The sequence below is a fragment of the Amblyraja radiata genome, chromosome 20 (assembly GCF_010909765.2).
Source record: "Amblyraja radiata isolate CabotCenter1 chromosome 20, sAmbRad1.1.pri, whole genome shotgun sequence".
NCBI classification, from domain to species: domain Eukaryota; kingdom Metazoa; phylum Chordata; class Chondrichthyes; order Rajiformes; family Rajidae; genus Amblyraja; species Amblyraja radiata.
In genome coordinates this window covers 24,394,930-24,420,027 of record NC_045975.1, presented here as the reverse complement: position 1 = coordinate 24,420,027, position 25,098 = coordinate 24,394,930, and the positions used below count along the sequence as shown (strand labels likewise).

The 25,098-nt window shown below is 46.4% G+C and overlaps 1 protein-coding gene across 2 annotated transcripts in view; it reads left to right on the top strand.

The window, feature by feature from the left end:
* The window catches only part of fads2 (fatty acid desaturase 2), a 50,007-nt gene that overhangs the window by 17,401 nt on the left and 7,508 nt on the right, over positions 1 to 25,098 (top strand). For both annotated transcript variants that reach the window (XM_033039058.1, XM_033039057.1), the window contains 7 exons: positions 4,254 to 4,364; positions 12,440 to 12,637; positions 17,551 to 17,652; positions 18,617 to 18,742; positions 20,908 to 20,968; positions 21,070 to 21,146; positions 23,587 to 23,684. In XM_033039058.1, the coding sequence (XP_032894949.1) occupies positions 4,254 to 4,364; positions 12,440 to 12,637; positions 17,551 to 17,652; positions 18,617 to 18,742; positions 20,908 to 20,968; positions 21,070 to 21,146; positions 23,587 to 23,684 (773 nt within the window). The remainder of the gene's footprint in view (positions 1 to 4,253; positions 4,365 to 12,439; positions 12,638 to 17,550; positions 17,653 to 18,616; positions 18,743 to 20,907; positions 20,969 to 21,069; positions 21,147 to 23,586; positions 23,685 to 25,098) is intronic.

Below are 25,098 nucleotides of genomic sequence, written 5' to 3'. Positions count from 1 at the left end.
TTCCGACCAAGATGCCCCATCAACACTAGTCCCACCTGCATGTGTTTGGCCCATATCTCTCTAAACCTTAACTATCTATGTACTTGTCTAAACGTCGTTTAAAAGTTGTTATAGTGCCTCAACTACCTCCTCTGGCAGTTTGTTCCATCTACCCACCAACCTCTGTGTGAACAAGTTGCCCTTCGGTTCCTATTAAATCTTTTCCCTCTCACTTAAACCTATGTTCCCTGGTTCTTGATTCCCCTTCGCCCTTAAACTTTAACTCTGTTTTGGATTCCACAGGTGCTGCCTGACCTGCTGGGTATTTCCAGCATTTTCTGTTTTCAGTTTAGATATTTGGGATAATCGGTCATTTGATCATCTCCTGGCATTCTTGTGGGACAAATGTAATGGGCCTGTCCCACTTAGGTGACTTTTTAGGCGACTACTGGAGACTATGCAGTCGCCACATGTTCGTGGGTGGTTGCTGGGGAGTCGCCTTCATGGTCGTGAGTAGTTCCCGCATTCTGGGAACTAGTCGCAACTTCATTCTGGTCGTCGCTAATTTTTCAACGAGAATTCTCGTGCCATAGGGGCAGTGGTAGTGAGTCGCCAGGAGGTCGTAGGTTGTCATAGGTTGTCGTCAGTGCTGACCGGTGAATTTCATTGGCTCATTGGGAAAAAAAACATATACAGTAGTTTTCAGAACCAAAGATAACCAACCGGTAATGTTAATGTCCGCCGAGCTTCACAGCCGTGTATCTCTGGCTTCTTAAAAGTTGTCTCCACTCCTTCTCCCCACCCTGTCTCCCCCCTCTTCCCCCCTCTCCCCCCTTCTTTTAAAGGAAGTGACCCTTCCCGTACACTGTGCTTTCACCGTCTTAATTACAGGCGCCAACCTTTCTCTTCATTGTGGTGTGTGTCTGTATCACATTGGCTTTGCACCGTGAATTTAAATCAGACAGCACTTCCCCCGCTTGCCCGGTCCATTGCCTGCATAACTGGCTGGTGAAGGAAGCGATGTGTGTGTGTGTTTGTTCCACTCTGACAGTCACCGTTCCAGTCGCCGGGTTTTCAGCAACCGGCTACAACTTGACAGTCGCCTGAAAAATCGCCTGTGGCACAGGCCCATTACTGATCTGCCCATGTCCAAATGTTGTCTCGGTCTTGCTGCAAGCTGGCATGGGCCACACCATTTGCTGAGGAGTTGTGAATCATGCAATCATCAGCAATCTGAGTGGCACACTGACGCAGCGGTAGAGTTGCTGCCTTACAACACCAGAGTGCCGATTTCTATTCGTACGTTTTCCCTGTGACCGGATGGGTTTACTCCTGGTGCTCTGGTTTGCTCCTACATTCCAAAGACGTGCAGGATGACAGATGGCACAATGGGCTAAGTGTTCGGCTGGCAACCGGAAGGTAGCTGGTTCGAATCCCGCTTGGAGTGCATACTGTCGTTGTGTCCTTGGGCAAGACACTTCACCCACCTTTGCCTGTGTGTGTCCTTGGGCAAGACACTTCACCCACCTTTGCCTGTGTGTGTGGATGTAATTATGTGAAGCACTTTGGGGTCAATGCAAGTTGACTAAAAATGTGCTATATAAATAAAGAAAGAAAGAAAGGATGGAGGTTAATTGGGTTTTGTGAATTGTCCCTAGGTTGTAGGATAGAACTAGTGTACAGGTGAATATTGGTTGACGCCAACTTGATGGGCTAAAGGGCCTGATTCCACGCTGTATCTCCACACTGAACTAAACTAAACTAAACTCAACTAATGGAGTTGAAGATAGGTGGATCTAGGACAATATCTTGAGAAAGTCCTCAGGCTGTGAAAATTGAATTTTGATATCTCAACCATCTACAATTATGTGAATGATGGCTGCAAGCGATCTCCTTGATACCTATTGACTTCATTTCTACCAGGGCACCTTAATGTCACTCGATCAATTAATTTCTTGATGTCAACTGATACCACCCTCATCTCATCTCTGGCCCCAAATTGGACCAAGGCTGTAATGAGGTCTCGATCTGATGAGTAGGTTATTGGTCAGCACCGTTAACGACACTTTGCTGATGATTAAGAGTAGACCAATTGGCTAGTAATTGGATGGATGGACTTGGCCTGCTGTTTGTGAATGGGACATACTTGGGCTTTTCCTTTATTGGGTAGATGCCAGTGTTGCAACTGCACTGGAACAACTTAATTAGAGGATCAAAATGAACCTCGTGATTAATTTTGACTGGTATCCACTTGGAATAGTTAGGAGTTACAGATGTCCATCTTAGATTTGGATATAGTGGCCACTCTATTTGTCCATGACTACATGGGCAATCCCAGGCAAAATAACTAGAAGAGATTGCAGCAGGATCTGGATCGATTGGCCAGGTGGGCGGAGGAATGGTTGATGGAATTTAATACAGAGAAGTGTGAAGTGTTGCATTTTGGGACGTCAAACAAGGGCTGGACCTACACAGTAAATGGTAGGCCTCTGAGTAGTGTTGTAGAGCAGAGGGATCTAGGAGTACAGGTGTATGGTTCCTTGAAGGTCGAGTCGCAGGTAGATAAGGTGGTCAAAAAGGCTTTTGGCATTTTGGCCTTCATCAGTCAGAGTATTGAGTATAGCAGTTGGGAGGTCATGTTGCAGTTGTATAAGACGTTAGTGAGACCGCATTTAGGATATTGTGTTCAGTTCTGGGCACCATGTTATAGGAAAGATAATGTCAAGCTTGAAAGGGTTTGGAAAAGATTTACGAGAATGTTGCCAGGACTTGAGGAAGTGAGCTATAGGGAGAGGTTGAGTAGGCTGGGTCTCTATTCTATGGAGCGCAAGAGGATGAGGGGGGGATCTTATAGAGGTGTACAAAATAATGAGAGGAATAGATCGGGTAGATGCACAAAATCTCTTGCCCAGAGTAGGGGAATCGAGGACCCGAGGACATAGGTTCAAGGTGACGGGGAAAAGATTTAATAGGAATCCGAGGGGTAACTTTTTCACACAAAGTGTATGTATGGGTGTATGGAACAAGCTGCCAGAGGAGGTACTTGAGGCTGGGACTATCCCATCGTTTATCCCATCGTTTCAGAGACAGTTAGACAGGTATATGGATAGGACAGGTTTATGTGGATAGGACTACTTATGTGCCAGTCCCAAAAGTGGGTCTTCTTTCATTCATTATAGTCACCACTCTTTCACATCTTTGAACAGCAGCATTTCTTACACGAACTATGATTCCGTGTGCCTTCACTCTGTGGACGGCTTGATTGTAATCATGTAGTCTTTGCGCTGACTGGATAGCACACAACAAAATAGCTTTTCACTACCTTGGTATGCGTGACAATAATATTAAACTAATCTAAACTAAAACAAGCTTCAGACATTGTCAAACAGAGGGATTTTACAACTGTGGAGAAAGGATGTAAAAGAGAGAGAAAGCACGAGGGAGAGAAGTCCCCACAATGTGGACAGGAGCATGGTAATTGAAAGATCATTAAAACATTGGAAATATCTTGGGAAATACCTGGATGTGGAATCTTGCTTTTGTTGGGAAGAGGATCATTTAATGCCAATTGCAGCAGGAAGGATAATTTAAATAGTAATGGTTAAATGCCACCATAGCTTTGTCTTCTGTATAGAGATGACGTGTGAATTGAGTGGGTATAGACTCCATGCTCAGCACACCGCTCTGCTTTTGCAAATGCTGGCACAAGACTTTGTATTTTTTTATTACCATCACTGTCACTTGTACCAGATTTGTATCAGCGGTTCATTGCTGCGGTAGGGAGTATTTGATAATTGATAAATAATTAATAAATGTACCCAATGCTAATATCACCCTGTGCAAGGGCAGCACAGTGGCGTAGCGGTGGAGCTGTTGCCTCACAGTGCCAGAGACCCGGTTCAATCCTGACCTCAGGTGCTGCCTGTGTGGAGTTTGCATGTTCTCCCGGTGACCATGTGGGTTTTCTCCGGCCGCACCGGTTTCTTCCCACATTTCAAAGATGTTCAAATTTGTAGGTTAATTGGCTTCTGTAAATTGCCCCTAATGTGTAGGGAGTGGATGCGAAAGTGGGATAACAGAACTGGTGTGAAGGCTGATCGATGGTCGGTGTGGACTTGGTGGGTTGAAGGGCCTGTTTCCTTCCTGTATCTCTAAACTAAACTGAACATGCTTTGGAAGTCACAATGAGTTTATTGGTTTAGAATATTTGCATTTTTCCTTCTGTGAAAGGTCATGTTTTGTTTTTTTATCGCTTGTGTTTTTTTTCATTACAGGATGCATTCCAGGCTTTCCATCCAAACCTGACCTTTGTCCGAAAATTTCTGAAACCACTTCTGCTTGGTGAGCTAGCACCGGGAGAGACTGGCCAGGACCACCAGAAGAAGGTGAAATCTTGCTTAGTTTCTCGACAATGGTTCTTTTGACCTAAATTTAACACACACCGTTTTAAAGCAGACATTTGTCATTTTTAATATTATATTTCTTGTTTAATTTGAATAGATTAATCACTGTATTAAAATAGCCCAATAATTAAATGTAAATATGCTTTTCAGTATGTTTTGAGAGGCATGGTGGTGCAGCTACAAGAGCCTCTGCCTCACAATGCCAGAAACCCAGGTTTAAATCCGGATTTCGGGTGCTGTCTGTGTGGAGTTTGCAGTCATTAATGGGATAGCACAGGGACCAGAGCTGGGGCCTCAGCTACTTCTATTTGTGACTTGAAGAAAGGATTCAGTATACTGTAGCCACATTTTATGATGATACAAAGATAGGTGTGTATCTTTGCGGCAGCACAGTGGCACAGTGGTAGAGTAGCTGCCTTATAGCGCTAGAGTCCCGGGTTTGATCCTGACTATGGGTGTTATCTGTACAGAGTTTGTACGTTCTCCTCGTGACCGCCTGGGTTTTCTCCTGGTGCTCTGGTTTCCTCCCACACTCCAACGACGCACGGGTTTGTAGGTTAATTGGCTTCGATAAAATTGTAAATTAACCCTTAGTGTACAGGGTGATTGTTGGTCGGCATGTTGGTGGGCCGAAGGGCCTGTTTCTGCAATGAATCTCTAAAGTCTAAAGATGGGTTGGCAAGTAGTGAAGAAATTGTAAGGTGGTTGCAAAAGGATATGAATAATGTTAGCAAGGGGACTGGAAATTGGCAGATGGTGTGTAAAATGGGAAAATATGAAGTTATCCACTTTGTTATGAAGAATGAAAAATATAATTATTATTTATATCGTGGAAGATTGAAGATTGTGGGGGTACAAGAGATTTAGGTGCTTTATATGAAACACTTTATATGAAAGTTAGCAAGCAGGCACAGCAAGTCATTAGGAAGGCTAGTGGAATGTGGTGCTTTATTGAAAGGGGCATGGGTTATAAATGAAGGAGGTTTTGAGGCAACTTTACAGGTAACGGTGAGACTGCAGCTGGAGTACTTCTAGAGTATGTGTCTCTGTGTTTAAGGATGGATAAACTTGTATTGGGCAAAGAAGGCTCACTGGGTGAAAGGGTGGGCAAATGTAGGACGGTTGACGAGTTGAGTTTCTTTAGACTTTAGAGATACAGTGTGGAAACAGACCCTTCAGCCCAATGAGTCCACACTGACCAGCGAACACCACGTACACTAACACTATCCCACACACTAGGACCAATTTTACCGAAGCCAACTAACTTACAAATCGTTGTTGTAGTGTGGGAGGAAACAGGAGCATCCAGAGAAAACACACGTGGTCACAGGGGGAAGGTACGAAATCCGTCCAGATAGCACCCATAGTCAGATTCGAACCCGGATCCCTGGCGCTGTAAGGCAGCAACTCTACCGCTGCTCCACTGTGCCGCACATAAAATACTTGAATTTAATTGTCCTGGCTGCCTTGTTTGGATTTGAACTCTTGACTCAGGATCGATCAATGGTCTGGAACTCTTGTTGCTAATCTTGCAACCTAACTATGATGCCACACTTTCATTCCTTTATCTAATTATATTAAGAAGAGTGAGAGGTGATCATATGGAGCCTAATACATCCCGAGGGGGTTGCTGAGAGAGTGTATCTTGGTGGAGGCAGAAGAAGAAGTTGCCCCTTTAATGCAGAGAAAAGGAGAAATGTCTTCTCTCGGAGGGTCTTGACTGGATTTCTGGAGAGTTGTGAAGTTGAAGCCATTGGCACATTGCAAACAGGAAGTCAAGAGGTATGAGAAAGAGCTGAAAAATAGTGTTGAGGTAAGACTGGATGAGCCTTGATGTTATTGAAAGGTGAGAATGCTTGAGAGGCTGAATGGCCTACCCTTATGTCTGTTCCGTCTTTTATTACGATCCTCCTTGAAACAGAGCAAACTGAGGGGGAAGAAAGACATAGAGTAATTCAACGATAAACTTTTCAACGAACCCTCTTCAAAGCCTCCACAACCTCATTGTAATGGGATGACCAGAACGGCACACAATACTCCAAAGGCAGCCTAACCAGACCCATATCAAGCTGCATCATGGCTTTTATACTCAATGTCCTGACTAATGAAGGCAAGCATATCATATACACTCTACCTATTTGTGTTGCTACTTTTAGGGAGCTATGGACTTGGATGCCAAGATCCCCGTGTACATCAATGCTGTTACGGAGCTTGCCATTAACTTTAAACAAACTGATGAATCGATGCTCTAATCTGTGACAGTTCATTCCATTTACTATATTTTGGAGCACTGTATGTTAGCTTTTGAGAAAAAATAAGTAAGCCTGGTTCTTTTGAGTTCCAATGTGTGAAACATTGCTACTAAGCATCCTATAATGGTTTAATAAAGCAGCATATAAATATCAATTGATGCTGCACTTCCAGGGATGCTTAATCCTTCCATCAATTACTTTAAATCTATTCCCCTTGGTTTCTGATCCCTCAGCAAAAATAGACGGGTCCTTCTACAGCTTCTCCCGAAAGAGTCTTTTTAACGAGAGCAGGCCAAAAAGAAATTCAAGTCGCCATTGTATTGTGATCCACATTCTGTGTGAGAGTGGATAGGTGCCAACTCCTCAATCATTGTAGTCATTAATAATTAGGAGGTTTTTTGTACACGTTCAATGTTACTAATGTCAGGGCGAGGATCACTTCTTCTCCTGGTTCCCCATGCATGACGACCACACAGACAGGGATCAGCTCCAAAGAAAAGGTCCCCCCTCTCTATTCATGCCAGATCAGTTACTGTAGAGTTAAATTCCCGTGATGCAGCCTCATCACGTATTAATGGGTCATAGTCGGTACATGTTAGATGCAATGAAAAGTGCTCTTAATCAAGACAGAAATCGAGCCGTGCAGATTCTCAGCTGTCAATAGACAGGAGATGCACTTGTATATAAATGCAAGGCATGGAGGGATATGGGTTATTGGCAAGCAGATAAGAGTTAGTCTTGGCATCATGTTTGGCTTAGACATTGTGGGCTGAAGGGCCTGTTCCTGTGCTGTACCGTTCTATGTGTAGGAAGGAACTGCAGATGCTGGTTTACACCGAAGATGGACACAAAATGCTGGAATAACACAGCGGGTCTGAAGAAGTCTGAAGAAGGGTTTCGACCTGAAACGGCACCTATTCTGTTTCTCCAGAGATGCTGCCTGACCTGCTGAGTTACTCCAGCTTTTTTGTCTATCTATACTGTTCTGCGTTCTATGATAGACCCATCCGTGAAAAAGGCACCAAAATCTGAGGAGGCAAGGATATGTTTTGTGATGGGGTAATGAGGGATGATGATAAGAGTGAGGTTCCACTTGAGTGTAAATCCAGTGTGCAGTGTTGAGGTAGGGGCATGCACTAGACCGGCTTGGCCAGATACCAGTGGTGCACAACTTAATACTAAATCTATAATCTTATTTAAGCAACTTAAATATATCGATCAGTAGGCACAAGGAACTTCAGATGCTGGTTTACAAATAAGACAAAAAGTACTGGATTAACTCAACGGGTCAGGCAGCATCTCTGGAGAACATGGAGAGAATATATCTATCAGTAAGTAGAAACAAGGAACTGCAGGTGCTGGTTTACACTAAAAAGACAATGTTGCTGGAGTAACTCCATGTGCCAGGCAGCATCTCTGGGGAACATGGATAGGTAATGTTTCAGATCAGGATGCTTTGGAAGGGTCCAGACCTGAAACGTCACCAATCCATGTTTTTCAGGAACGCTGCCTGAACCCCCCACCCCTCCAATACTTTGTTTCTTTAAAAAAAAATATCTATCAGCAATGCTTCCTTTAAAAAAACAGCACAAGCCCACTGATCTGCTCTCAGGTCCCAACCTAATCAAGGACCAGTCACACCCCAGTTACTCCCTCTTCACCCCTCTCCCATCCCGCAAGAGGTAAAGATGTGTGAAAACGAGCACCTCTAGATTCAGGGACAGCTGCTTCCCAGCTGTTATCAGACATCTAAACCATCCCATCACAAACTAGGGAATGGTTCTGACATACCATCTACCTCATTGGAGACCCCTTACTAACCTGGTACTGGCAGCAAGTAAACTGGCAGGTAAACAAATTACCTATCCATGTTCCCCAGAGATGCTGCCTGGCACATGGAGTTACTCCAGCAACATTGTCTTTTTAGTGTAAACCAGCACCTGCAGTTTGGCGGCGCGACTCACCCGTTGCAGCGGCCCCTACAGCCTGTCTGTCTTTTTTTTTTTTTTTTTTTGTCTAGTTAAATGTAGTGTTGGTGTTTTTTAATATTGGTTTTAAATGTGTATATGTGGGGGGCGGGGGAAACTGTTTAAAATCTCTTCCCTGTCCGGGAGACCCGACCTTTTCCCTGTCGGGTCTCCGTTGTCGTTGGGGCCTAGCACCGTGGAGCGGTCTCCAGCCTGAACGACCCGGGGGCTCGGGAGAATGCGGAGCTGCGGACTACTCACCATCGTGGGGCTGGCCGGCCTCGGAACGTGGGGAGCGGTGGTGACTCGCTGCTGCGACTCGACTCCTGGGGCTCGGAGGCTCCAGCAACGCAGCCGCAGGTCCGGTGGACTGGGACATCGGGAGCTCGCGGGTCCGGGGGGAGAGAGAGACCACTTCCCGGAGCTCCCGCAACGCGACTTCTCCAGCCCGTGTCGCGGGGTTGGAACGACCCGGAGCGGGGTCATACATCGCCCAGCACGGCTTCATGGCCGTGGGACATTCCAGCACCCGCCGGGGGCTCCAACTTCGAGACTTCTAGACCAGGAGCGGGGCCGTAAATCGCCCGGCACGGCCTAAAATGGCCGTGAGACTTATCATCGCCCGCCTGGGGCTTGGACATCGGGAGAGACATGGAGAACAGGGGAGAGAAAAGACTTTGCCTTCCATCACAGTAGGTTCACTGTGATGGATGTTTGTGTGAACTAAATTGTGTGTATGTCTAGGAATTGTCTTTGTTTGTATAGCTGTGGAAACGGAATTTCGTTTGAGCCTCACTGAGGATCAAATGACAATAAATTGTATTGTATTGTATTGTATTGTATTGTATAAGTGTTTGGAAGGTGTTTAGTTGAGTTTGGTTTAGTTTAGTTCAGAGATACAGCATGGAAACAGGCCTTTGGTCCACTGAGTCCACGCCGAGCATGGATCAACCATTCACACCAGCTCTATGTTATCCCAATTCCACATTCACTCCCTACATATTATGGACAATTTACAGAGGCCAATTAACCTACAAACCTAAGGTACACAAAAATGCTGGAGAAACTCAGCGGGTGCAGCAGCAGTTATGGAGCGAAGGAAATAGGCAACGTTTCGGGCCGAAAAGTTGCCTATTTCCTTCGCTCCATAGCTGCTGCTGCACCCGCTGAGTTTCTCCAGCATTTTTGTGTACCTTCGATTTTCCAGCATCTGCAGTTCCTTCTTAAACACAACCTACAAACCTAGCTCATCTATGGGATGTGGGTGCAAACCAGAGCACCTGGAGGAAACCCAGGTGGTCACAGGGAAAACGTGCAAACTCTGCACAGTCGGTATCCGAGGTCAGGATTGAACCCAGGTTCCTGGTGCTGTGAGGCAGCGGCTCCACCTGCTGCACCACTGTGCTGCCTCAGATCATTGGATTACTTTATTGTCATTGCATAATATGGAGACCTAAGATTTTTCATTTTGCTGTTGATTTGAATTGTTATGTTTAGATACTTTGCCTAAAATCTAGGACTTCTTTTTATTAGCTGCTCAGTCAACCTTGAAGGTGGGTCCAAAAGATAATGTTGATGAGTCCACAGCAGTAAGGTGGCAGAGCGCAAATCTATGTCAATACTTAAGCAAATTAAACATATCTATTCACTATTACTTCCTTTAAAATAAATAGTAGCATCAGGGAGACAGTTTAGCCTAAGCATACAGAATTTTTCTCATGGCGTATTTTCAATTTGAACTAATATATTATTCAAGCAAATCAATGTCGAATTAAGAGGGGAAAACTATAATTATTGTGACATACTTGGCATAGGAGTGGTAAACCTGGCATGGCACAGCGGTAGAGTTGCTGTCTTAGAGCGCCGGAGACCCGGGTTTGATCCTGACTAAGGGGGCTGTCTGTATGGAGTTTGTATGTTGTCCCTGTGACTACACGTGTTTTTTTCGGGTGCTCTGGTTTCCTTTCACATTCCAAAGACGTGCAGGTTTGTAGGTTAATTGGCATCGGTAAGATTGTCTCTAGCGCGTAGGATAGAGTCAGTGTCCGGGTGATCACTGGTTGATGCAAACACGGTCGGCCGAAGGTCCTGTTTCCACGCTGTATCTCTAAACTAAAGGAGTAGATAGACACCTGTTCCTGTACCTGTTCCTTTTCTCCTGAGATGTTGCCTGACCCGCTGAGTTGCTCCAGCATTTTGTGTCTATCTTTGGTATAAACCAGCATCTGCAGTTCCTTCCTAAACTAAAGGAGTGCTTGATGCTGGTATCTTTAAACCACTACCACTTTGAACAGGACTCCTTGAAGCACATCGTCGTGCCTGACGGCTTGTGGGAACCGAAGGGAAGATGTCTAGGTGACCTTGTCCCCTGAAGCGACCCCGACACTAATTGTCCAGTGAGCAGAAATGTGGAAATGCACATAGTTTCTGTGGTGGTTTACAAGTTTCTTTATCTGCACACATTAGTCATAGTTCAGTGCTCGGGTCAGTCAGAATGGAGAAGAACATCATTAAATAATTTATTAAAAGATTCAGTTTACATCACTAATGCAGAGTTGAAAGCAATGGATTTCAACAACACAGATACTCTCTGTAATCCAATTACCTCCTTGCACATTGATATAAAGCTCTACCTTACAGATGGCCTTTTGTGTGCTTGCAATGTTTGCGACTCCCTGTAATTTGATCTAAGTTTGGTTAAGTTTCCTTTTGCTGAGAAGGAAATTACGTTTTATTACCATTTTTGCTCTTTTTTTTACGCCCACTGATTTAAGCTTCAATAATGTTTTTTATGTAAGAAGGAACTGCAGATGCTGGATTAAACCGAGACACAAAATGCTGGAGGCAGCTGCTCTCAAGAGAAGGAATGGGTGATATTTCGGGTTGAGCCAATCAGTCTGAAGAAGGGTCTCGACCCGAAACGTCACCCATTCCTTCTCTTCAGAGATGCTGCCTGTCCCGCCAGCATTTTGTGTCTAATGTTTTTTAGTTCCTCAGCTTCCCGTTAATGAGTCAAGTAAACAGCCGTCATATGTGAGCTGTGTACTATCAGGCTATTTTATGCAAGTCGATGCCTTCGATGAATAACCTCTACATTGACGTGCCTTCCAAAAGATGCCTCATTATGTGTACTGGGAACCCCCAACTTTTCTCTTATCTAGTTGTTTTGTCCAGATTCCCACTAAGTTCCTGTCAGGTATCAGCTAACTAAATGGAGTTCAGGTGTAGAAATAAAGAACTGCAGATGCTGGTTTATACACAAAATTAAACAAGTGCTGCAGTAACTCAGCTGGTCAGGCAGCATCTCAGGATAACATAGATAGACATTTTGTGTTCAGAACCTTCTTCAAACTGATTGTTGGGGGGAGGGGGTGGGGGGCACCAGAAAGCTGGAAGAGAGGAGTGGCAGGAAAAGATCAACACAGGCGATGGGGGTGGGGGTGGGTTGATAGGTAGATGGTTGGAACAAAGGCCAGAGATAAGAAAGCAATTTGCAGAGGCCCATTAGCCTATAAGCCTGCACATATTTTTGGATGTGGGAGGAAACCCGAGCATCCAGAGGAAACCCACACAATCACAGGGAGAATGTACAAACTTCGCACAAACAGTACCCGTAGTCAGGATTGAACTCAGGTCTCCGGCGCTGTGAGGCAGCAACTCTACCACTGTGGTGCCGCTTTTATTATGGACTTTTCCCTAGACACTTTATGGGAGATTTCACTTCATACCTTGGGGAAAGTGATTAATTCACATCGATTTGAAATAATGTAAAAATGAATTATTAAAAATATATTGTTCAATATAGTTTACTGAAGTTTCCATGAACTCTTCTTTGCAGCTAGAGTTGATTGAAGATTTTCGGGCCTTGCGGAAAACAGCAGAGGACATGGAACTATTTAAGACAGATCTGGTCTTTTTCTCCCTCCACCTTGGCCAGCTTTTTCTCCTGGAATTCCTAGCCTGGTTTACGTTGTCATATTTTGGGTCTGGTTGGATTCCAACGCTCATGGCTGCCTTAATCCTGGCAACCTCACAGGTATGGGGCCGTCATGGCTATGTAATCGGATCAATGAAGCGTGAAGTTAAAATGTCAGTGAAGACTAAATGAACTGCAGATGCTGGAATCCCGAGCCAAACACAAGTGTCGGAGGAACTTAGCTGGTCAGGCAGCATCTTTGTAGGGAATGGACAGATGTAATTTAAGCTCTGAAGAAGGGTCCCGAGCTGCAACATCAGTTGTTCATTCCTTCCATGGACGCTGCCAGACCTGTTGAGTTTAGTTTAGAGATACAGTATGGAAGTAGGCTCTTCAGACCACTGTGTTCACACCGACCGTCGATCACCTGTTCATACCAGTTCTGTGTTATCCCACTTTCACATCCACTCCTTACACACCATGGGCAATTTACAGAGGCCAATTAACCTACAAACCCACATGTATTTGGGATGTGGGAGGAAACCGGAGCAACAAGAGGAAACCCAATCGGTCACAGGGAGAATATGCAAACTCCACACGTGGGGTCAGAATCGAACCCAGGTCTCTGGCGGTGTGGGATAAGAGCTCTACCAGCTTTTCCTCCAGCACTTTTCAGTTATGCCTGAGTGAGGTAGAGTGATTAACTCCTTGGTCCCTTCAATTAGATTATGGCTAGCAATCTCGAAGAACGGTCTAATTCCAATGCAGGATCGACAAGAACAGGTCATCTAACGAACCCTACTACAAACTCTAGCACATTCAATTATCCAAAACTCTCTTTTCTAATCACATAAATCATTTGAAGAGAGTAATATCCACTGTATTGAATCAAAACAATATTTAATTTAGTTTAGAGATACAGCATGGTACAGACCCTTCAGACCACTGTCCAAATCAACCATTGATCACACGTTCACACTAGTTCTATGTTTTCCCACTTTTGCATCCACTCCCTACACTAGGAACAATTTACAGAAGCCGAATAACTTGCAAACCCGCCTGTCTTTGGGATGTAGAAGGAAACCAGAGCACACGGAGGAAACCCATGTGGTCATAGGGAGAACATGCAAACTCCACACAGACAGCACCCGTGGTCAGGACTGAATCTAGATCTGTGGTGCTGGGAGACAACAGCTCTACTGGCTGCGCCACTGTGTTTCCCACATGTTCCCATGGAAAATTGCGAAAAAATAATGTTTCATAGAGTCAGTTTTTTAAAAGGAAGCTGTCGCTCATAAACCTGATAGTTTGTTTAGATAAAACGTGGAATCTAGAAAGCAAGAGAAAGCATGTTTAAAAAAATGTTTTTTCCAGCCAGTCATCCAAGTACAGTTGAGAGAGTTAATTTCCTGAGCCCCTCTGATATTAAACTGCAGGATTTCCTAAAGCAGCTTGAAGCCATTAAAATATATATGAACTATCTTCGGCTTGAGGCAATAGAAGTGTTCAGAATTATCAATGATTTTGTGCAAAAAGAACAACTATTGTCGCTGGTCAGTTAAAAGATGCCAATATAAGACGATTATAAAAGAAGTGAGGGAGATGAGGAGAATATTCAAAGCATTTTGTGCAAAGGAATTGCTTAGGAGAAACTGAGATGGAATAGGAACAGTGAAGGGTTTAAAAAAAAAGAAGTAGATAAAGGAACCTGAAAAAGGAACAAAACAAGCAACTAAGGTGTAAATACATGGAACTGCAGATGTTGGTTTTCAAAAAGACACAAAGCGCTGGAGTAATTCAGCGGGTCAGGCAGCATCTCTGGAGAACATGGATAGGCAACATTTGGGGTCGGGACCCTTCTTCAAGCTCAAAAGATTGTGCTGGGAAATGCCAGTGAATACCTCTCTTTTGGCAGACCCATTGTTTCTGCTTGTTCATGTCCCACCAAAATAATTTCCACATATCTTGACTCCATCCTATCCCCTCCACCCCGGTCCAATTCCTCCCTACCTGTCCAAGACACCTCACACGCTCTTCGTCTCTTCAACGACTTCCGTTTTCCAGGCCCCTACTGCCTCATCTTTACCATGGATGTCCAGTCACTCTACACCTCCATCCCCCACCAGGAAGGTCTTAAAGCCCTCCATTTCTTCCTCAACCACAGAACCAGCCAATTTCCGTCTACTAATAATCTCCTCCACCTAGCAGAGCTGGTCCTTACCCTCAACAACTTCTCCTTCGACTCCTCCCACTTCCTCCAAATCCAAGGCAATCTATGGGCACTCGCATGGGCCCCAGCTATGCCTGCCTCTTTGTTGGGTACATCAAACAATCACTGTTCCAGGTGTACACTGGCCCTATCCCTGAACTCTACCTCCGCTACATTGACGACTGCAGTGGTGCTGCCTCCTGCACCCATGCAGAACTCACTGACTTCATCAACTTCACGACTAATTTCCCTCCTGCACTCAAATTCACCTGGACCATCTCCAACATCTCCCTACCGTTTCTAGATCACACCGTCTCCATCACAGCAGACAGACTATTGACCGACATCTACAACAAACCTACTGACTCCCATAGCTACCTAGACTACACTCTTTCCCACCCTGCTTCCTGTAAAGACTCTACTCCCAATTCCTACGTCTATGCCGCATCTGCGCCAGGATGTTTTTCCATACTAGATCATCGGAGATGTCCTCATTCTTCAAGAAACGAGGGTTCCCCTCTTTCATTATAGATGAGGCTCTCACAAGGGTCTCCTCAATATCCCACAGCTCCGCTCTTTCTCCCCCTCCCTCCATTCACAACAAGGATAGAGTTCCGCTTGTCCTCACCTTCCACCCCATCAGCCGTCGCAGAGGTTTACTTGCATCTCCTCCAACCTCATCTACCGTATCCGTTGTTCCAGGTGTCAACTTTTGTACATCGGCAAGACCAAGCGCAGGTCAATCAATCAATCAATCAATATTTATTACATGTCATTTGAACCTCAATGAGGCTCAAACGAAACTCCATTTCCACAGCCATACAAACAAAGACAATTTCCTACAGACATACACACAATTCAATTTACAAAAACATCCATCACAGTGAACCCACTGTGATGGAAGGCCAAGTCTTTTCTCTCCCCTGTTTTCCATTTCTCTCCCGATGTCCAAGCCCCAGGCGGGCGATGATAAGTCCCACGGCCATTTTAGGCCGCGCGGGACGATGTACGGCCCCGCTCCTGGTCTAAATGTCACAAAGTTGGAGCCCCCGGCGGGCGCTGGAATGTCCCATGGCCATGAAGCCGCGCCGGGCGATGTACGGCCCCGCTCCGGGTCGTTCCAACCCCGTGACACGGGCTGGAGAAGTTTTGTTGCGGGAGCTCCGGAAAGCGGTCTCTCCACCCGCGAGCTCCCGATGTCCCGACAGTCCACCGGACCTGCAGCTGCAGCTGGAGCCTCCGAGTTACGTGGTCGGGCCACAGCAGCGAGTCACCACTGTTCCCCACGCTCTGATGCCGGCCAGCCCCACGATGGTGAGTAGTCCGCAGCTCCGTGACTGGAGCCTCCAGGTCGTTCAGGCTGGAGGCCGCTCCCCGGTGCTAGGCCCCAACGACAACGGAGACCCGACAGGAAAAAGGTTCAGCGATCGTTTCGTTGAACACCTCCACTCAGTCCGCCTTAATTTACCTGATCTCTCGGTTGCTCAGCACTTTAACTCCCCCTCCCATTCCCAATCTGACCTCTTTATCCTGGGCCTCCTCCATTGTCAGAGTGAGGCCCAGCTCAAATTGGAGGAACAGCACCTCATATTTCGCTTGGGTAGCTTACACCCCAGAGGCATGAACATTGACTTCTCTGACTTCAAATAGCCCTTGCTTTCCCTCACTCTCCATCCACTCCCCCTTCCAAGTTCTTCCACTAGTCCGACTGTCTCCGACTCCCCGACTACATTCTATCTCTGTCCTGCCCACTCCCCTGACATCAGTCTAAAGAAGGGTGTCGAACAGAAAAATGACCCATTCCTTCTCTCCAGAGATGCTGCCTGTCCCACTGAGTTACTCCAGCTTTTTGTGTCTACCTCTCTTTTGAAACTGACACAGAATTTCAGAGCTGGTTTCCCATCTGCTGTATTAAAATCATGTGATAGGAGCAGAATTAGGTCATTCGGCCCATCGTCGTGAAAGACTATTCAATCATGTCTGATCTATCTTTCCCTCCTAACCCCATTCTCCTGCCTTCTCCCCATAACCTCTGACACCTGTACTAATGAAGAACGGGTTTATATTTTACATGTAGCTTCATGTATTCCATCGACAGTCACTTTGATTCCAGGCATCCCCAGGGAAATTTATTATCGTAATTCTTGATTCATTATGAGCGGCACAGTGGCGCAGCTGGTCGACCCACTGCCTCATGGCTCCAGAGTCTCGGGCTTTGTATTGACCTCGGTTGCTGTCTGTTTGGAGTTTGCATGTTCTCCATGTGACCGCACGGGTTTCCTCTGGGTGCTCTGGTTTCCTCCCCCATCCCAAAAGCGTGCGGGTTTGTAGGTTAATTGGCTTCTATGAATTACCCCTAGTGTGTACGGAATATTGGATAACATGGAACTAGTGTGAACGGGTCAGTGTGGACTCAGTGGGCCGAAGGGCCTGTTTCCATGCTTATCTCTAAACTAATTGTTCTGAAATGGCTATCCAGCAGTTACGCTAATAGATTTATTTCGACAGTCAGTATCTCTGTAAATTGCCCCGAGTGTGTAGGGAGTGGATGCAAAAGTGGGATAGCCTGGAACAAGTGTGAACGGGTGATCAATGGTTGGCATAGACACGATGGGCCGAATGGCCTGCTCCATGCTTTGTCTGTAAACAAAAAGAAACCATTTGTTAATTTATAATAGTGAAATGCAGAAAAGAGCATTGCATGATCAAATTTCTTGACTATTATTTTATTACTTGCTATAAATAGTAAACGGAGTGAAATGTATTTTCCTATCGTAGTGCAATTCTTAGTGCAGAAGTGATGATCTTTCTCTGTCAATTCCAGGCTCAGTCAGGCTGGCTTCAACATGACTTCGGACATTTGTCAGTTTTCCGGAAAACAAAATGGAACCACCTGTTACACAAGTTCCTGATAGGTCACATGAAGGTAATCATTATGGAGGCACAAGGAACTGCAGAGACTGGAATCTTGAGCAAAGCAAAGTGCTGGAGGAACTCAGTGGGTCAGGCAGCATCTGTGGAGGGAAATCTGTGGAGGGCGACGTTTCGGGTCATGGCCCTCCTTCAGACTGGCGCAGCAGTTAAATAGTGCAGAGGTGTAAAAACGGTGTTGGGTGCAGATGAAACAGAAGATCCTATGGAAAATGTTGAATAGGATAGGAGCATATTATATAAGGATATGGAAAGACTGATGAAATCCTCATGCGCAAGGCCAAGTGTTTTATTGTCACATGTCCCAGGCAGAACAATGAAATTCTTACTTGCAGCAGCACAACAGAACCTGTAAACATTGTACTCTGTAAAAATATAATAAACGAGACAAACAATAATAGTGCAAAAAGACAAAAACAATGCCCCCAAGTCTATGTAGTTCAGAGCTTATTTGGAGGTTGTAGCGTTTAATAGCCTAATGGTTGTTGGGAATAAGCTGTTTCTGAACCTGGACGTTACAGTTTTCAGGCTCTTATATCTTCTTTCCAATGGCAGGAGTGAAATGAGTGCGTGACCAGGGTGGTGGGTGGGCCTCTGATGATGCTGGCTGCCTTTTTGAGGTAGCGACTCCTGTAAATCCCTTCGATGGTGGGGAGGTCAGAACTGAGATGGACTGGGCAGCGTTCACCACTTTATGCAGTCTTCTTCGCTCCTGGGCGTTCACGTTGCAGAACCATGCCACGATGCAACCAGTCAATATGATCCCTACTGTACACCGTTCATTCATCTGGTCATTAATTCAGTAGCGGGATGCTAAAACTTGTTTGTGACAAAATGTGAAGCTCATAGACACTGAGTTTGGATTATTGTAAACAAGTGTGGCAGCAACCTTAAAGGTAGAGTGAATGGAGATTACCGTGCTCTTACTAAGCTGTGTGATATTGTATCTCATCTCTAAGGGAGCTTCTGGAAACTGGTGGAATCATCGACACTTCCAACACCACGCCAAGCCCAACATCTTTAATAAAGACCCTGATGTGAACATGCTGAAGATGTTCGTACTGGGAAACACACAACCTGTGGAGGTAAATTCTTTTAATTCAGAAATTAAAATAAAGATAGAGGCCTATAATGGGGAACAAGAATAAGTTTGAAAAATGACCTTGAGGTGAATAAGGAAACATTGAGTCTCTGTACTGAGTTCCAAATTATGAATTAAAATGAGAAATTCTGTTCTCTATTGGGGAGGGGGGGGGGGGAAGGGGGGGAGGGGGGGTGAAGGGGGTGAAGGGGGGGGGAGGAAAAAAACAAAAAAAAACAGCATGGATAGGAAAGGTTTACAGGGATATAGGCCAAATACGGGTAAATGGGACTAACTTAGACGCGGCATCTTGGTCTGCATTAACGAGGTGGGCTGAAGGGCCTAATTCCATGCTGGATCACTCTGAATCAAGACTCACTTGATTTCAACATTAACCTGTTCAGTGCCACCCCTGAGTATACTCGGGTCATGGCCAGTAGTGGAGAAAAAAACTTGACAGTGAACAGGTTAAAGGCAGGTTGTGTTGGGAAATTTGCAATACAGATTCTTTCTATCTTCTTGATATTCGAGGCTGGGACCAGAATTGGGATAAAATTACACAAGTATGTGAGACTGTCATGTTGTCTGACCTCTTCATACATTTAGTAAACAGAACCATTGGTTTCATTAAAATAAAACTGCCCTGAGTTACAGAATAGGAGCCATGGAGACATTTACAAAATCATTTTACTCGTAATAGCAATTGATATTATACATAGGAGTGAATAACAAATCCCAAGTTTTCAGATGATTTAGTAGCAGAATAATGAATACTGTGAAATGCCCTTGGATGTGAGTTTTCTTTCATTTTTAAATTCCCCTAGAAAGGATTCATATCAACCTACCGCCTGGATTTTTCACAGGTGATCAAATATTTGAAGATGAAATAAAATGTGGTGGGAAGGATTCCTGTTCTTAAAGCTGAAAGCAGGCATTTCACACTGGTCCCAGTCGTGATATTTGTGCATATTGCTAACCCCATTGCATGTAATTGACAGCAAATATAATTTAGTTTAGTTTTGAGATACAGCGCAGAAACGGGCCCTTCGGCCCATCGAATCCATGCCAACCAGCAATTCCCGTACACTAGCATTGTGCTACACACTGGGGACAATTTACAATGTTTACCAAAAGCAGTTAACCTACAAACATGTACGCCTTTGGAGTGTTGGAGGAAACAGGAGCACCCAGAGAAAACCCACGCAGTCACAGGGAGAACATGCAAACTCCGTATAGACAGCACCCGTAGTCAGGATCGAACCTGGGTCTCTGGCGCTTTAAGGCAGCAACTCTACTGCTGCGCATCGTGCCACTCTAAACATGATATGGTTCTACAGTGAATGACTCTTTGGAATTTCACTTGGTGAAAAAGGGGACGAGACACTGGGGGTAGTGTGGTAGTGACAGGAAAATGACCATACAGGGATCACATAGATACTTGCTCCTTGTTCCCACTCTGTCCAACAGTCCATATCTAGTCAAGAGATCCTTCACTGAACCTGATAATAGATCTACTTGATGAATCCAATGGTGGTTTCAATGGTAGGTTACCATTTGAATATATCTATTATTCTGTGTTTCATGCTTCTGATGGGTAGCAATGTTGGCAGAAAAATCCTTAATAAATATTGTAACTCTATCTCCTATTTGCTCCGTACTTGGGGTGTGTGTCTGCAATATTTAGCTCAATAGAACAATAAGTACATAGGAGAAGGATGTGGGATGGAATCTAATGCACTACTGATCAGGGAGAATGTTAGAGTGGAATTTAATTAAGGTCTGGTATGTTTAGGATAGTGTATCCTATGAACTGTGTACCAAAGAACACAAAATGCTGGAGTAATTCAGCAGGACAGGCAGCATCTCTGTAAAACATGGAGAGCTGACATTTTGAGTCGAGAACTTGCTTCAATCACTGGAGTAATTCAGCGGGTCAGGCAGCTTTTCTGGAGAACATGGACAGGTGACGTTTCAGGTTGAGACTCTTCTTCAGTTTGATCTGAAACAGCACCTATCCATGTTCTGTAGAAATGCTGCTTAATCCACTGAGATACTCCAGCACTTTGTGTCCTTTTGTGTGTTAACCGGCATCTGCAGTTCCTTGATTCTGCAACTATGTACTAAAGGCTTGGCTTGGTTTACACCTAAGTCCTCTTTTTGTACCGGTAGTTTGGAAAAAAGAAGATCAAGAATTTGCCGTACAACTATCAGCACGAGTACTTCTTCCTCAGTGAGTATGTCTCCGTGAGCGTCTGGCAATATTGTAGGTTGTCACGGTTGTTATGTGTGCTGATTATCTGCTGCGCTGTCATTTGCCGCTCTCTCTTACAGTTGGCCCGCCCCTGCTAATTCCGGTGTATTTCTACTATCAGATAACGATGACGATGATCGCCCACCGCGATTGGGTGGTACGTACATTAGCCTCTCTCCCATTCTCCCCGCAAGTTCAACACTATTATGAAGGTTGACACAAAATACTGGTGTAACTCAGTGGGTCAGGCAGCTTCTCTGGAGGAAAAGATTAGGTGACGTTTTGGGTCTGAACCTCGCTTCCCGCTTTCTCTTCCTGCACCTCTTTCCACTGGAGCGCAGTGGAAAGTGGAGAGTGGGAACACACAACACTCTCCCTTTTTCCCCGAAGGATGGAAAAATCAGATACTAGATGGGACAGCTTTAAGGTGAGAAGAGCAACGTTTAAAGGAGATGTGCAGGGCAAGGTTTTTTACACAGAGTAGAATATGCTGCCTAGGGGGGTGATTGAAGTAGATACATTAGTGACAATTAAAAGACTTTTGGATAGGCACATGGATATACAGCAAATGGAGGGATATGGGTTATGTGCAGATAGATTGGTGATGGTCTTGGCATCATCTGTGGCATCAACATTGTGGGCCGAAGGGCCTGCTTTTCCACTACTGTTCTATGTTCTGCCCCATGCTACAGTAAGACTATTGTGAGGAAAGGTTTGGGTGATTGGACCTGTGAGTTCTTCTTCCTCCCCGTAAAGGAATCAACAATTTTTTTGTTTGGCACTCGGCCCAATTGAGTTGTCTTTCCTCATTAGTTGGGGAATTCTGAGCTCCCAAATATCCGTGCCATTCTGGACATCAAGAGTACATTGGCTTTTGCATTTGTGAAAAGTGATGCATCTGGGTCGTAAAGCCAGTATTGCAAAGTAAATATTGAATGGAACAGATTTGAGGGTCCGAGGAGGAAGGCAGTTCTGATTTGCAGACTAAGCGGTCTAGGCACGTGCAGTCGATCCTGGTCAACTTGGCAATACACCCTCCCTCCCTCCCCACCCCCGGACACTTCCCTCATGAGTGTTTTGGTTAGCATTGCCAACTTGCAGGACAGACGGGTGGATGCCTGCCCAGTCAGCTTGGACCACGAGAAGGCCTTTGACAGGATATCACCCACTTACATGACGGACGTGCTCTCCAAAATGGGCTTTGGGGAGGGAACCAGAAATTGGATCCAACTGCTCTACGCCGATATCTGTAGTGCAGTCCAAATCAATGGGTGGGAATCAGACAGCTTCCCCGTCAGGTCTAGTCAGGCAGGGTTGCCCTCTCTCCCTTGTCTTGTTCGTCTGTTGTATTGAACCTTTTGCCGAGTCCATCAGTAAGGACGTGAGCATGAGGAGTGACATTGCCAGGCAGTGGGGGCACTCAGGTCAAAACCTCCCTGTACATGGATGATGTCGCCGTCTTCTGCTCGGATCCAGGGTCGGTCCACAGATTGATCAGCGTCTGCGACCAGTTTGAGTCGGCCACGGGAGCCAGGGTGAACCGCAGGAAGAGCGAGGCCATGCCCGACCGATCTTCGGTCCCCTTCACCATCAAGCCTGACTTCTTGAGGGTGCTGGGGATCTGATTCGGGGGGGCAGAGGCGTGTGACTGGAGCAGATAGCCAAGGTGGGGAAGAAACTGGAGCTGTGGAAGTAGTGCTCCCTCTCTATAACGGGAAAACATTTGGTCATCAGGTGTGAGGTGCTCTCAGGGCTGCTGTACTTGACACAAGTGTGGCCTGTCCCTCTCTCCTACGCCACAGGGATCACCCGGGCCATCTTCCAGTTCATCAGGGGGTCGAGGATGGGCCGGGTGTGATGGGCCACAATGCACAAGTTAGCAGACAACGGGGGTAAAAACGTGCCCAACGTCGCCCTCAACCTGATAGCCACCTTTGTGTGTGGTTGCATCAGGCGGAATGTAGAGCCAAGGCACGTGGGCACCAAGTGCCACTACCTGCTGAGGTGCTACCTGTCCCCGGTGTTGCGAAGGATGGGCCTGGCGCAGATGCCACGCTCAGCTGGACATTGCCGCACCATCTGTCGCTCGTGGAAAGGTTCCTCCGGACCAACACCTTTGACCACAAGTCCATCGGGGAGTGGTCAGCACGGAACGTCCTGCAGGCACTGCAGGGAAATGACTCCATGGATCCAGTGGCGTGGTTCCCAGAGCAGACTGCCCAGCTTGTCTGGCAAAATGCCTCATCGCTAGAACTCGCCAACAAGCACCAAGACCTGGCTTGGCTGGCGGTGAGGGGAGCACCTCCCAGTCAGATTCTTCCTGCACTTTCGGAACCTCACTACCAGTGCACGCTGCCCTCGGGACGGCTGCTATGGAGAGGAGACTGTTGCCCACCTCTTTGCAGAGTGTGGATTCGCCTGCAAAAAATGTCTGAGCAACACATCTTGAATGACCTAGGATGGGAGCTGAAACTCAGCACTCCCTACATTGACTGTGTTGGATGCACAACAGAGCAATGGTGTTTACACCAAGTGTAAATCAGGAATAATATCACAAAGCCATTAACGATCTGGTTTGCATCTTCTCTACTTTGTAGGATGTTGCCTGGGCAGCAACGTACTACATCCGCTACTTCAACACTTATGCCTCTTTCTATGGATTCTTTGGGTCTGTCATCTTTGTTCTATTCGTCAGGTATGTACAATTAGAGAGAATTTATTTTATTTTCAGTCAAACCTACTAGTGTTACGATTATTTGGATCATGAATTAAGGTGCTGCCACATTTAAATAGTTGAACTGAATTGAAAGATACAACATGGAAATAAGCCCATCGGCCCACAGAGTCCACGTTGACGCGTTCTCACTAGTTCTATATATAATGCCACTTTCTCATCCACTCCCTACACATGAGGGGTAATTTACAGAGGCCAATTAACCTACAGACCTGCACGTCTTTGGGATGTGGGAGGAAACCGGAGCACCCAAAGAAATCCTATGCAGTCACAGGGAGAACAGGTAACGTCTACACAGACAGTACTTGAGGTCAGGATCGAAACTGGGTTCCTAGTGCTGCGCCACTGTGCTTCCTCTCATGAGGCACATGTTTTGAGTTAACATAGGTTTTTAGAGCAACTCCAATGCTCAAATTCCTTTTATCCTATGATCCAAGTGGTGAATTGTCAGAAGTTCTGTTAAAATTCCTGTTGTCATTCAGAGCAGTTCTGTATCTTCATTATTAGATTAGATTAGATTAGATAGCCTTTATTGTCATTCAGACCGAAGTCTGAACGAAATTGCAGCAGTCATACATACAATACAATACAATAAAAAACAATAATAAACACATATTAACATCCACCAGCATCTCCTCACTGTGATGGAGGCAAAAGTCTTAGGGCTGCAGTCTCTTCCCTCCTCTTCTCCCTCTGCGCTGAGGCGATACCCCACCGGGCGATGTTAAAAACTGTCCCGCGGCTCAATCACCGCGCCCCGGGGTGGTCGTAGCTGCCGCCCACCAGTCCTGCTGACGCAGCCACTGGCCCGCGGCCGAACCCCGGACTCAGGCCACCACCGCCAGAACACCGTCCCAGCCACCGGAGCACCGTTCCAGCCCCGAGCCGGATCGCCCCCACGTGAGTACCATTACCGTTACCGTCTCAGCCCCGCGCCAGGCCGCCCCGACATGGGCGCCGTACCTCCCTCGGGCTGGGCCGCCCCGACATGGGCGCCGTACCTCCCTCGGGCTGGGCCGCCCCGACTTGGGTGCCACTCCTCCCTCGGGCTGGGCCGCCCCGACATGGGCGCCGTACCTCCCTCGGGCTGGGCTGCCCCGACTTGGGCGCCGCTCCTCCCTCGGGCTGGGCCGCCCCGACATGGGCGCCGTACCTCCCTCGGGCTGGGCCGCCCCGACTTGGGCGCCGCTCCTCCCTCGGGCTGGGAACGCCGTACCTCCCCGAGCTCGGCCACTCCAACGGGAGCACCGTTCCTTCCTCGGGCCAGGCCGCCCTCCCGGGAGCGTCACAGCCCCTCACGGAAGCACTGTTCCAGCCCCGAGCCGGGCCGCCCTCACGGGAGCGAGCTCAGGGCTCTGCCTCCTGAGCCTCGAGG